Consider the following 15,141-nt stretch of genomic DNA (forward strand, 5'->3'; position numbering starts at 1 on the left):
AGGTTCGCGTTATTTAACATCCTATATCACCGTAAAATATATAAATCCTTGAAATATGGTGTTTTTCAAGGGTGATCGTTCCATGAAGTGAAAGGAACACGTCCGCGTAGCAAATACAGTTTCTCACTCCTTGGCAAAAGTTGGCAACAGATACTGCACGCCACTGTTTGTTTGGTACCAGTGATTTTGGGCTTTGTTTTTGTTTACCTTGACGTAAATTTTCGTGCTTTATTGACACGTTCTACAGATAATTTATTCACGTTTATGATTACTTTTCGCGATATCCGTGCAATGGCGAGTGGTCGTGAAATAAACGCTGTTACAGGGTGTCCACCCAAATCCAATTCTGAAATTCCCTGTTTTCCCTGACCATTCATAAAATTTTTCCCTGACTATTAAGAAATGCCAAAATTACCTAGATTACTCTGCCTGTAAACAGCTTAGTTAAAATCACTTGGAATTATCACAGAACTATGAGATTGGAGAACAGCTTTCTTTTTATGTATTATTAAAATGCCCAGCAGTTAACTTAAAACTTACCAATTTTACCAAACTTACCACAATATCCTAATGGCAAAGTAAGTACTTAAGATGTGTCAACAAATTATGCCCCTGAAAAACATTTATCCAGAAAAGTAATGTGAATAATTATTGTGAAATATCACACAACACATTACACAACAGTAGCAAAAAAATTATGCCTACATTACATGATTAAACAATGTCAGTGTATCCCCTTAGGAACAGTCATTCCACACTGTCCAGAGTGAACACAAGGATAATTTTTTAATAGGCAAATTATACAAGCATGTAATAAAATTATAGGTAAAATACCTGACACAGTTTTTGTTTCACTTGTTTAAAGCAAGGTAATGTATTTAAATATTTTTCTTTGCACAATAAATTTAAAAAAATTACACATCTGTACACTAATCACATACGTGTTCACTTTTTTTTTTAAAGAGACAGCATTTCCTCCTCAACAGCAGCAACAGCCTGCTGTGCTTCCTCCAACAACTTCCTCGTCTTCTCGGAAAGTTCCTTTAACTTCAATTTTCTCTTCTTTTCACTCTGGGTAGCCTCTTCTGCTTCTTGACTTTCACGTTTTTTCAGAGCTTCAACATATACCCCATGTGCATTTCTTGCATACTGAATTAACTGTTTGCAGACTGTAACATTCCTTAAACCTTCGTGAACCAGCACTGCATCGTAGACAAATCTCTGTGCTATAAGCGATTCTTCATGAAGATTTTCTAAGAGGATTTCCTTGTTTACGGAAAAACCCCGTTCCAATGCAGCATTTCCGTGAAACAAAATTAAGATCATTTTTAAAAATGATGTAAGTGCTTCAGACATGCCTGATCTTGTAGGCAGAAGACTACAAAACTAAAAACTGTCTAGTCTTTCATTATGGGGTGAAAAAGTTTTAGCAACATCTAGAAATGTGTTGCTTGCACATACTTCCCTGAATTCTCTTTGAACCTTGTCAGCTTCAGTACCTGAAATCCAATTATTGGAAACAAAAGTTTTTAAGGCAAGATTCAAACGCTTATCTCTAATGGCTGGTATTCTCGCTACTTCTGGGTCAAAACAGGAAATTCCTTTGGTGAGCGTGAATTTAATTGGAGACAGTTCTACTAAAAGTTTACAAAAAACAACCATGGCGTTCCAGCAGTCCAAACGAAATTCCAACACCTCTTTTTCGTTAACTCCATGTGTATTACGAAGTGCTGCAGTAGTAGAATATCCTAGATCAATGTTTTTAGCAAAAATCAAGTTTTCTTTTTTCTCGAATTCCACTGATGCTATGCTTTTGGCACGTTCAATCACATCTGATTTCACAAACCTTGATAAAACACATTTCATTGTGGCTAATATTGCTTCATACAAGAGTGGTGCAAGAGGAGAATCTGACTGGAATTTTGTCAAGAAAAGTTCCAAGTCTGCTGCAAGTAACTGAAAAAAGCAAAGCTTTGCCTTCAGTAGCTTATCCTGAATACCCTTCGACACAATTTTAAAACTATTACATGATGGGGTTTTCCTGTCCTCCTTCACACCCACAACATAAGAATTTGCAATGCCCTAGCAGCTACACTGAAATTCTCAACCCAACGGATGGCACGATATTTCATTGGGAACTTGTGAACCTAAATAGAAGTAATAATCAGCTCTACAAGCAGGTACATGCTGAAATAAAAAATGAAGTGCTCTGAGAAATTCTATAATGCACCAACCAGTTTCTTTTATTGCAGTTAAGATCAAGACCTTTCAATGCCCGTAAGAAACCATTAAGTAGGTCAAGAGAAGTGGAATGACCCAAAAACACCGACCCAAAATAACGTGTCGACACTGAGTTAGTGTTCGAGTTCCAAAAACGTATTACAATGTCCATCTGATTCTTTTGTGACACTTTATTCAACGATTCGTCGAAACCCACACAAAAATGTGTACATCTCTTGCACTCATCCAGAAGTTTGTCTTTGAAAAATGGAGCTATACCATGCAAAATTACATAAGCAATTTTTGTTTTGTGCAACTGCATCTTGGAAGCAACTTTGGAGTCTGGAAATAAAAGAGGAAACAATGTCACACTTTCCTCACTTGCCCGTAAAGAGAAATGTTGCATTACACTGTGCATGCACCACAGAACTTCTGCTTTCACCACACTCTTTCAAAATAAAACCTTCTAACCCTTTGCCTGAGTCCACTGATACAGTTTTACATTCTTGTAAAGTTGATAATGTAGCCTCCTTAAAAATGTCATTGGAAATATTTTGTTCTTGAGAACACGGTAGTGATGTTTGCATTGATGGCTGTTCTAATGAAGTGGCTCCGGAATTTTGTTTAAAAAAAAAATGTACCTTGGATGACTGCAAGACTGAGTTTATGGCAACCTGATGTTTCCTTCCCTCCATGTGGCTTGTAACTGCCCGCCTTCCCATATTGCTGAGTGCAAAACTGGTTTTGCACACTGTGCAAAAGGCTCTCCATGGATCTTTTGGCATAGGTTGCAACCATGAAGAATATTTTTCATTCAGCATCCATTCAGAATTAAAGGAACATTTTTTTTATTTCGAAAGTGACATTTCTGTAAAGAAAATAACCATTGATGCAGACTTAATGTTAATATTTTCACTTTTTCAAAAATAAAAAAAATTAAACCCAGTTTAACTTAACAACCTTTCATTGCTTTTTATATAACTGATGCAAGCAAACCACACTTTTATTTAACTATTTTCACGTACGATTACTTTAGGTAACATAACTAAGTCTTAAACCTATTTAAGTAATGTTATGCACAGCAACCTGAAAGTAGTTTACATTATTACATGTGACTGAGCACTATCACTTGTTTCATTCATACGACTTTGGTTAGGCATAGTTTCAACTGTTAATTACGAGTTTTTGGGCTTGCCTGTAAATAAAGATTTTTCCTTCCGAAATTGGTGTTTTCCGATGTAAAATGAACATACTTTCAGAAAATCATGGGAGCTTTAATGTATCTTAATAACTTTTTTTACAATTTAGGCTTTATGACTTGGAACATAGCAAGCATTCCGGCGGTTTTTACGTGCAGAAAAACTTATTTTATTTGGAAATTTAACTGTATTTCAACGTAAAATTAAATTCATCTTTCGAAAATAATGTGTTCGATAATATATTTCCGTTAATTTTTACAAATTTACTCTTCACCACGCGGCGGCCATTACCAGGTAATGTAAGCACGTTGCCATCCGAGATCTTAAGATTTGGAGCATATGTTTTATGTTCAATAAAACCCTTTTTAATCTCTCTGTTGGGTTAGGTATGTTATGTTAATTTTTTTTTGTTAGTAAGACTGCTTTTTAGAATGCATTCCACTTAATTTTACATTTACATTTGCAATATAGTTAGACCTAATGAAATATCGGCATATTTGTTACCTACGTTGCATTGTTTTCTGCACCGCGTATGTCTTATTTTTAAGTGTAATTAAGAAATTGTTCAAGTTTATTAATGATAATATAAGATCGCAAACTAACTTGATCTAACCTGACTGTATTTATTGTTTCCATTGCCATATATAACATACATGAGGACACGTCACGTGTCTAAGTTTCAAGAGATAAAGAGTAAATCGTAAAAACTACTACTAATACACGTGAAGGGTCCAGTGTTTTTTTTTAAAAAGTACATTTAATTTTAAGCCGGAAAACACCAATTTCGGAAGGAAAAAACTTTATTTACAGGCAAGCCCAAAAACTCGTAATTAACCATTCAAAACAGTCAAAAGTGTGATTCACTTAAGAACATTTACTGAAAAAATGCAGATTTCAGACTTGTGAAATTTATTTACACTGCAAATTTTTTACACCCGAAATACAACCAGCTTGTCAATCCTAGGTAACTGTTTACGAGAGCAGCTGCTTTTCGAGTGACAAAAAGACCTCATATTATTCTGTATAAACTTAACTAGTTTTCATTTCAAAGGCAGTATGTAACCTATTTTCAAATCTGAGTCTTTCCTATTTTACACTTAGCTCTTGCGGCAAAAATACTTCATCTACAGGTTAAATATATTTCTTGCAAATGTCTAAACCAGCGTGCAACACATCAATTCACTACTCCCGTATGCTACAGAATATGTTTAACAGACTCACAAAATATGCATACCTGCGGCTAGTAATGCGTGTTTGTATTTTCACGCAAATACAACACCAACATTATATATTCCAAGTTGTTCAAGTGCGATCACGATATATTTCACGTACCTCACACATGTAATGTATTTAATTCTACGCCATATTGCTTTGCTGCGCTGCTTTCCTCTGCGACCGTGCGACTTATCAAAAATTCATTCAAAATTGACTATTAAATTCGATCCATCGACAAACTCTTCAATACACGTTATCGGTCAACTAGTAGTGCCAATAACGTGCAATAAAGTATGTTTTATTACTTGTAACATTGAATTTTTTCATTAAAGTAAGTAGATAATGTCTTAATGCTATAATCACCCAAGCTTTAAGTAAACACACAAGTAATAAGTAATGTACAGTAAACTAAATTATTCAAAACTTTCCCTGACTTAAGTTAAAATTCCCTGACTTTTCCCTGACTGATGAAATTCCCTGACATTTCCCGGTATTCCCGGTGGGTGGACACCCTGTGTTAACAGTTAAGCAAAAATTGAATATTTTGAGTTAGTTTGACAACCACGTTGGATCACGTGTGGCCTTAGCCAAGGCATTGAGAATTTCTCATGTCTACATTAAACACAATTGTCCATAATCGAACGTCCATCGAAAATGCCGCAGAACAATGTGGACCAATGGCAAAAAAATTTAAAAATATCAAGTTGTTAATGTTAGGCCTGTAACATAATTTTACTTAAGTTTTAGGATTGCCATTAAATACTAAAGTTTATTGCAAACAAAAATAATATAGTTATTGTTGTAAAATTTTATTACATCAAGCGTTGACTTGAAGAATAATTATATCTATCATCATGTAGTTTTTAGTAAAATTGTACTTTCCCCTCAATTAAACTTTCCTCCGAATTACACCTTTTTCAGTTTTCCCCTTGAAAAGTGTATTTCAGGGGTTCCACTGTATTTTGAAACAAACTAGTAAGTGTGTTTGTTATGTCCCTCAACACATATTTAGGTTGCAGTCCTCACTCCCGTATACAATCACCATGAACAACGACCGACACGCTGGCCGCCATCATTACAAACTGGCCTCTATTTACACTGCAGGCCTACCAACCTAACTACCCCACATTTCCTATATAACACTTCCCCCCTTAAGATTTCTACACATAGTCTTGCAGCTTCCCCGGTACCATCCTCGCCCTGGTGGATCTCCTGGGCGGTTGTGCGCGTATCAGCTCCATCTGCAGTCCCTCCCATGGCTCTGGCCCCTGGTCACGATGATGTGCAAACCCTCTGAAAGGGCTGCTGCTGTGGTCCGGTGTTGATGCTCCCACTGGTGATGTCCCCGGCAGCTGTTGCTGTTTACCCTTCCGCTCCTTCCAATTCTCTGCCGGTTGCTCCTGTACGGTCAATGGTACCTGTGCCGGCTCCATCGGAATAGGGTTCCGCTGTATGGTCGCTGGGACCTGCGTTGGCTCTGTCAGAGCCATCCCGTCAGTCGGCATGAGCTGACGCAGGGTGGTACTGCCACGATTGGTCGCAGCACAGCCATCAGTACATGTAACTGACACCGCCTGGCTTGATGGATGTGCCACTTTGTTGCTCAGCAATTGGTCCACGTGACGTCTATACACGTTGCCGTTCTTATCTTGGGTTGTGTATGTCACGGGCCCTTGTTTGGATACAATGGTTCCTGGTATCCACTTACGAGTCCCTCTATAGTCACGAAGAAGCACCTGCTGCCCAACTAAAAAAAACCTGCCCCTGTGGTGGTTTGTGACCTCTTGGGTCTCCTCGCCTTGAAAACTTGGTTTGGGGCGTATCTGGTCCAGCACCGTTCTTAATGGTCTCCCCATTAGGAGTTCTGCCGGTGTCTTATGAGATCCTCCCAGTGGTGTTGTGCGCAACGCCAACAACATTCGAGCGACTCGTGTGTGCCAGTCTCCCGCTCCCATTTTCCGCAGTTTATACTTCACCGTCTGCACCATGCGCTCCGCTTGACCGTTTGTGGCTGGATGGAATGGTGGTGTGCGCATTAGTACAACTCCATTCTTCGTTAGGAATTCTTCCATCTCTCGGGACACAAAAGCTGTCCCGTTGTCTGAGACCAGGTACCGGGGAATCCCATGGCAACTGAAGATCTCTCGTAGCGCCTGGATAACTGCACCTGATGACATGTTATGCATTGCCTTCACTTCTGGCCATTTTGAGTGCGCATCCACCACAATGAGGAAAACCTTCCCCTGGAAAGGACCCAGGAAATCCATGTGTAGCCTAACCCATGGCTCACTCTCCGGTGCCCATTTCACCTCCTTCACTTTGGGCGGGTTGGCTCGCTGCTGCTGGCAGATTGCGCACTGACCTACCATTTGCTCGATGTCCCTGTCCATTCCGGGCCACCACATATAACTCCGGGCAACCATCTTAGACTTGACAATTCCGTCATGTGCGGCATGAAGGACCATCAACAGTTCCCTGCGACGCCCCTCTGGAATAACCACCCTATTGCCCCACAAGAGACAGCCCTTGTGAAGGGATAACGCCTCTCTCCTGTTCCAATATGGCCACAACTCCTCAGAGTCTGCCTTCCTGCCCTGCCAACCTTGGCTTGTGTGCTGCTTTACTTGACGGAGGACAGGGTCCCTGTCGGTCAACTGTTGCTCCAGGTTCCAGCTCCATTGTCACTGGGGGCCCTACGTATTTGCCCAGCTCTACACTGTCTAACACCCGTGCATGGTGTTGCACTGCAGGGGGTACTTCCTGATGTGATATTTGGTAAATGCCTGCTACTTGTATACCCAGTGGTTCTAACCAATTCCTGCCCACCAGACTAGGCCCCTTCCCTTCCGCCACCAACACTGGTAGTCTACATTCACTAGTCTTTGTCTGTACCAATACTTCTAGAGTCCCCCTAACCCCCAACTTTTCCTGCGACCACGTGTGTAGAACCAGGTTTGCATCTGTTAGGGCTGGTCGATCGGGCCACAGTTTCTTGTATGTCTCAAAACTGATGATCGAGAAACTTGCGCCAGTGTCAATTTCCATAGGAAGTCTCTGACCATTCAGCCACACATCTAAAACAATTGGTGGTTCACTCGTACAATTGCTCGCCGACGTCTGAAATACCTTGTAAACTGCTCCATCCTCTTCGTCACTGTCTGGTTGGTTTGTAAGGTTGTAGGTGCCGGCAGTGTCACTGGCACTCTTACTAGGCCTGCCCATCTCCTTTCGGTCTCGGGACCCCCCATTCACTCCTGTATTACCTTTCCTCCTCTTGGTGATACACGCCCTTTCCAGGTGCCCTCTTTTAGCACAAAAATTGCACACTGTCTGGATGTGTCGGCATTGGGTTGGGCTGTGGTCTCCATTGCACCTCCAACACGCACGCCTGTCAGCTGCAAGTTGTTGGTCCACCTGGACTTGACTCCGCTTCTGGTCGTTCTTAACCACCTTTTTGTCGTACCTGATGCGTCCCACTTTCAGCACTGCCCCAGCATCTGTGCCCTGCTGCACCTGTAGATCGTGGACATTGCGGCCTGTGGCTTCAGCCGCTGTGGCCAACTCAACCGCTTCCTTAAATGTTAAGTTGTCTTTTGTCAAAAGTGTGTGTTGCACCTTTGTGTCCCGCGCACCACACACCACCCGATCCCGCAACATACGATCCAAATCCGCAAAATTGCAGTGTATGCTGAGCCGTCGTAAGTCCGCCACGAATTCCGCCACCGATTCACCTTCGCGCTGGTTCCTATTATGGAATTTGAACGATTCCACGATCTCACTCGGTTTGGGTTCACAGTGTTGCGTGAGTACCGCCAAAATATCCGGAAATGCCACCTCGGATGTTGACTTTGGGGCCACTAATGAGGTCACAAGGTTATAAAGCTCTGCCCCACAAATGGTGAAAAATATAGCCCGTTTTCCATCACTGTCTTTTATTTTGTTCGCCACAAAGTAGTATTCCAATCGTTCCGAATATGTGTGCCACGTGTCACGCCCTGGAACAAATTCACCGAACGCGGGAAACATCGCCATCGCGGTAGTTGTTTACGTTTCCCACACGCACGCCCGGGAAAGAATAATTTTCCTCGTCGCCACTGTTATGTCCCTCAACACATATTTAGGTTGCAGTCCTCACTCCCGTATACAATCACCATGAACAACGACCGACACGCTGGCCGCCATCATTACAAACTGGCCTCTATTTACACTGCAGGCCTACCAACCTAACTACCCCACATTTCCTATATAACAGTGTTGGCAAAACACTACAAATGGTAAATACAGCATAATACTTAATATATCTCAAAACTTAAAGACATACAAGCCGAGTTAGTGAACTTCTTTACTACTTTCACATCTTCATTCACTACTGCATGCAGAAGACTGCAGTAACCTTCAAAAGATACAGTGAGCGGAACAGAATTTATTGCAACTAGAGATGATGTATGTACATAGCTAATAGCCAGACCTATGATGTTTTTTGATTAGATATATTTCTTTCAGAGTTATTTTTCGAAATTTTACTTTCCACTTCATTTCACTAACTTTATAGCTATCTCCCTGACTTTCCCTGACTTTATAGCTATCTCACTGACTTTCCCTGACACCTCTATTTTTCCCTGACTTTCCCTGACATTCCAGATTGTAGGAACCCTGTAATGCCATTCTGCACCAATAAGAAAGTCTGAGGCACCATCTCTATCTTTCTCTTATCCCACTTCTGATATTTGGTTTTATCCGCAGACATCCTGTGCAAGGTTCACCCAGACAATACAACAGGCCAAACACACAACCTACCTCCCTGACATTAAAGTACAAAATGCCACTCAAATATTTCATAGTTGTGCACAACAAAGGCACGTAAATACCGAGTACCAGGTTAGCTACTATTATAATTTAAGTTCTAATGAATGGCTTAGTATAAGAGTGCTTAAAAACATTCATACCTCACTCAAGAGTAATAAAAATTAATTTTAAAAGAAAATGGTTCTATTAAATTACCTGCTCAACTCATGCCACTGCTTTATGCCTTGTATCTCATTAACTCATAATGGTCCCAAAATGATATTTAACAGGTGAAATGAGAATGGTACACCCAATGTTTCCAAAATTATGGATTTACAATTTTAGAAAACCAAAATTTGACTATTTCATATTTTTTGGTACTTTTTAATTATGCAAATCTTATCAAGTTGTATACCATATGAAAGCTCGTTGAAAAAAAAAAAGCTTTCAAATGGGACCAATTTGAGCTCTCTATCACCAAACATATCCTAAAAAAAAAAAAACCATATCTAATTAGCTGCCATTTTAGGTTGACGAAAATATTCTACTGCTTAGAGGCAGTTGGCAGGTGTCTCAATTGGATAATGGTTCATGATATCACAAACAATATTTATAGCTTAAAATACCAAACCATTCTATAAAGCATTAAGGCTGCCCGTGACAACAAGGGCAACGCGCCCATCTAGCTCAACATTTGTATATTTCCCTACCTGATCGTTAGACACTTCTTCCACTGCGAATCCAAGGGCAACAAATATGAGACACAATACGCGCTAAGATTGTGTTGCCGATAACCGGTTCCTCTCTCAAACTGTTTTCCGAAGGTGTAGCGCAGACATTCTGGGCTAGTTGAACAGAATAGGTAATACGTTTTTTTCATGTGCAATGTCGCAGAAAAAAAGTTAGCAATTCTCAAAAGAAAATAAAAGTCTACTGTAAGACGATGTATCAGAAGATTGTCAAGAAAGAAAATCTCTCGTGCTTGGTGGAAGAAAAGGAAGCAACAGCTAGTTCAGTAAGTAAAAATCTTACAGGATTTAATTTCAAAACACGCATTTTGTATTAATTATTATATGTAATCTAAGCAAGGGTATCAAGAGAGTGTACGAGTGAATAAGTTATTTTGGTATACACAATTCAAGGCCCTAAGCGAATGCAGCATGCATCAGACAGCTCGGACTTCCAACAAATTATGCTAAACAGCTGTACGTATCTGAAACAACCCATGGCTAGCTTAGTTTCTTACTTCTTGTTTACAATAAGAGTGGCTTATGAGTGTAGTGTTTATTTAATCTATACTAATATTATAAAGCTGAAGAGTTTGTTTGTTTGTTTGAACACGCTAATCTCAGGAACCACTGGTCAGATTTGAACAATTCTTTCAGTGTTGGATAGTACATTTATCGGGGAAGGCTATATTATATTATCAATAACATTAGGGATCCTTACTAAAAGTCCAATTTAGAATCAAATGCATTGAAGGGGGTTAGATACAACATGCAGTACATGTACGAAGTGTGTGTTGCAGGCACTAGAAGTTTATTAAGCGAAATACCGCTCACTCACTCACTCATCACGAGATCTCTAAAACTATACACCCGATTGACTTGAAATTTAGCATAGTTACTCATTTTGTGATGTAGACGCTCACTAAGAACGGATTCTGCGGAAATCCAATCCCCAAGGGGAGTTTCGGGGGCGTAGTATATCAAAATTTCCAGTTTTTGGTAGGAAATCACCATGGCAACAGCTGTTGCTTTGTTGATGCTTCATTCGTCTCTATGGCAACGACTATTTCATTGTTAGTGCAGTCCTCATCACTGTTGAAATTTTGCGGGTACTTTAATATCAAAAATTGCCCTTTTTTTCAAGTATATATATTTTACAGACTTGAAACTTCACAGTAATGTTCCTTATGTTACGCAGGATGACATTTTCCGAAAATTAGATCCCATGGGTGGTTAAAACCAGGCAACAGTGGGTACTTTGTCTGCATGAGAACAGGATTTCGCATTGTTCATGCCTTCTGCATCTCCATGGCAACAAGCATCGCGCGGCCGTGGCGTACCCACAAGGAGGGGCATGTATAATGAGCGGCGCAAGAGTGATCTGCCTGTAGACTGCCGTAGCGAAGTACGGGTACATCAGTTGTACGTTGCGTGCACGAGTCAGGAAACCATCGGTGCTGTTCATTTTCTATCAGGTACATTATACAGCATTAGAATAAATTTTCACTGAATTTTTTTTATTTACCATTACTGTAAATGGGAGATGTGGCTTAATTTTTTTCCATTAGTATAGCCGTGCGAAGCCGGGTCGGGCAGCTAGTAAATAATAAGGGGATGAAATGATTACATAATAAATGCTGTGTTGTCCGTTTACATGATGTAAAGTTTAACTAAAGCAATAGAAAAGTATCAAATTAGAAATATATATATTCTTAAAGTGTAAAAACAGTTGAAAGGTAAGTTCATTGTAAGACCTTGATAGTGTTACAGTTCTTCCCGAAATAATTTTTTTAAGAGAAACATTTTGCTTGATATTTTTCAAGGATTTTTGCAATGGGCGGCAAGTTACTAATTAAATAACTATTTTTTACATCACCATTGCCGTGCATACGCACTGACTTGAGTTTCTTCAATGCATTTTGGTACGAAGTATTTGAATAATTTGCATCAGTATTTTAAAAGCTCCCGTTCATGGCCTTAATAATGGACAGTAAGTAATATGAATTTTAATTCGATAACATAACCATGTCCACAAAATGTCTATCATGAGTCAGTGGGTTGAAATCATGGCAGAGAATACAGTGTATATGTATATATATTTTAACAATACAAATACCCAACCATTATACGCTTCATTCACAAAATTTCACAAAAAATCTTTGTATGAAATATAACATGAAAGTTATATTTTACTTTCAGGAGCAATGCTAATAACTTGGCAGCAGCTACACTCTCGCCCATGCCAGGCCAAAATATTACAGGCTCGTGTTGTAATGAAAGCTGTATTGTGGGTTATATATCAAGAAAAAATTATTTCAGGTAACCACAATATTCAGCACTACAAGAAATATTTAGGGGCAGCCATTAAGTGTAATTGACAGCCACACTGCCAACTTGTTTATGGGGTGTGTGCAATATCATGAAAGTGTCTTTACTAAACTTTTGAAGCCAATATGCAATTATTTCTAAAAATAATTACATCACAAATATATTTCGGCAGGGTCAAGTATATTTCAATCATATTATCAGTGTACAAAATATAACGGAGTTAATAAGGGAAATTGTTTTACAATTACATGTACATTTTTTTTTGTTCCAGGAATGTACACAAAAAAATTCGTCGACCAGCAACAACGAGCAAGACAAAGAAGGAAACATCAACGGTTGCTCAATATCAAGATACAAATGAAAGTGAAAAAATAACTTTATACTGCAGAGCACTATGGTTTAGTACGGGCAAAGGAAGATCAACCAGAGATTATGATTACAGCATCAGAGCTTGAGGAAAAGAAAAGAAGTTTCATTGCTAGTCTCGTGCGGACCGAAGAAGAGCAAAATGAGCTACAGAGAACGACTTTGTTGCAATACAGATGTCACTTGTGGAATACAGAGAGGAGGAAGTTACCAACTGCTTCCCATTTCGGCCAAGTTTGTAAAATGAGGACTACAACATCTTGTAGAAACTTAGTTAATTCCATATTGTATGGAAACTTCATCACGAAAGGTACACAGTGTTGTATTGCCAACGAACCTGTAGCCAAGTGTAAAATGGCCGAAGATCATGGAATAGTGGCAACAGTGTGGCTTATTCATAGATTCTGAATATCCTTTTCTTGGTGCAACTCCAGGTACATTTAAAATATGCAATTATATATATATTTTTTGAATTTTAATAGTGTAATTTTGGTTTTACAATATAACTCAAACAGAAGTCATGTAAAATTCTGTTGCAGATAGTTTGGTGCATGACGATGCCATTATGGAAATTAAGTGCCCTCTTTCAGCAGAAAGTACCAAAGTCTGAAAGAAGCTATCGATAATGGACAGGTTATCATATTCAGCTATATATGTGTTCCTTTTAGCTCTTTAGTATTGCTAAATACAATGACCACTTATTGAAAATGAACTTTTAGATTCATTTTGTATAATATTTGTGGCATAAAACATATCATGTACTGATTTCAGATTACTCACTGCACAATAATTAAAGGAAACTACTGACGTGATTCAAACTATTTTTATCAAGTGCAAGGGCAGATGCACATAACGGGAAGAAAATATTGTTACTTTGTGCTTTACACTTCCCACTGGATGACATGAAATTATCGAACAAGACGCTTTCTAGTGCAAAAAAATGAAAGCATATTTGTGCAGGTATTTTTCTTATTATTTTACATACAATTATTGAGTAGAGCAGTAAAATGTGTAGTGCTAAATGAAGTCTACATTTATATGCCTCTACAGTTCTTCTTTTTTGCAACACATCTTTCACAGTAAGGTTTTTATCCCACTGATATCCATTTACAACATATACATTGCATTACTGGTAGTTTTTTCGTAAGCTATTTTGGTACACGCACACACATTTACGACTCAAATAAGTCTTCTTATTGATAGTTCAACATATACAGAGAACTTGCATTAAAATAAAAATATAATTAAAGTTTATGTTACACACATACAACATACCTAAGCGAATTTATAATTATGTTTGTTTCAGAGTCTACAAAGAATGTCTGCTGCAGGAAATAGTAAACCCTCAGTTTCCAAAAACATTTGCCAAGATGAATATATAGTGAACCACAGCTTAATACTTGTATTTTGCACCACTTTAATGTAATTAATATAATTTCAATAATAAATTTATTTTTCAAAACACACAAAACGTTTAAAAAAAAATTCTTGTGCATCCCAATATTTAAAATCGAGCATAAAAACTTAAAAAACCAAAGTGAAAACAGTATTCCAGATTCATACAAATTCGCTGATATTGGGAATGTTGAGGTTGTGTTCCAAGCAACTATTTTGCTTACGAAAATTAACTCTCAAGTGATATATAAAATTTGATGTTTTCAATTGCGAAAGTAACAGTTTAAAGGGACGGGAGTGTGTTTTTATTTCTGGAATTTGAGTTCTCTTGAGTTTAATGATTTATTCCTGGAAGGCTTTCTTAATAACGTATTGAAGGAGGAATTTAGAGAACAAGCCGTTTTGATTACTTTTATTGTATAACTTATTCGCAATGTTAAATAACAGCAGTAGCCGCGGAGATCAACTGGTGAAGACCCTAGCCTCCCACCATGGCGATCCGGGTTCGAACCCCGGTGGGTTCCATTCCCAGACCTTTGCATGTGGGAATCGTGCCAGATGACGTAGCTAGTCCGCGGGTTTTCTCGCCCTGCATCATAACACGCTTCGATAAAAGTATCCTCAAAACACAATGTTTTAAATATAATCTTCAAATTAAAAAATTAAGAAAGGAAACAAGCTATTTGTGCTACTGTCATCAAACCAAAAGGCCATTGCCGATAATCCGTCTCGGGTTTCAGGAAACTTGAGTCGCCACTTTCTTATCGCTTGCATGTCTGCTCCGCATTCACTCAAGGTGTTGGGGATAGAAGCAACATATCTCCACAAATAGATGTCCTGTTTTCATGATAGAAAATATTTATATTATTTAATTTTGATTACTTGTTTTACAGGCTGATTATTAT

General features: G+C 38.7%; 3 protein-coding genes across 4 annotated transcripts in view; all 3 read right to left on the bottom strand.

Moving 5' to 3' along the window:
- Positions 1-15,141, bottom strand: part of LOC134529315 (14-3-3 protein zeta) — a 73,247-nt gene that overhangs the window by 35,585 nt on the left and 22,521 nt on the right. The window lies entirely within an intron of this gene.
- Positions 5,795-7,024, bottom strand: LOC134528894 (uncharacterized protein K02A2.6-like). Its single transcript, XM_063362560.1, has one exon. The coding sequence runs from the start codon at positions 7,022-7,024 to the stop codon at positions 5,795-5,797; it is 1,230 nt and encodes a 409-aa protein (XP_063218630.1).
- On the bottom strand, positions 7,209-8,666 carry LOC134528895 (uncharacterized). Its single transcript, XM_063362561.1, has one exon. The coding sequence runs from the start codon at positions 8,664-8,666 to the stop codon at positions 7,209-7,211; it is 1,458 nt and encodes a 485-aa protein (XP_063218631.1).

The sequence above is a fragment of the Bacillus rossius genome, chromosome 2, assembly GCF_032445375.1.
Source record: "Bacillus rossius redtenbacheri isolate Brsri chromosome 2, Brsri_v3, whole genome shotgun sequence".
Taxonomy (NCBI): domain Eukaryota; kingdom Metazoa; phylum Arthropoda; class Insecta; order Phasmatodea; family Bacillidae; genus Bacillus; species Bacillus rossius.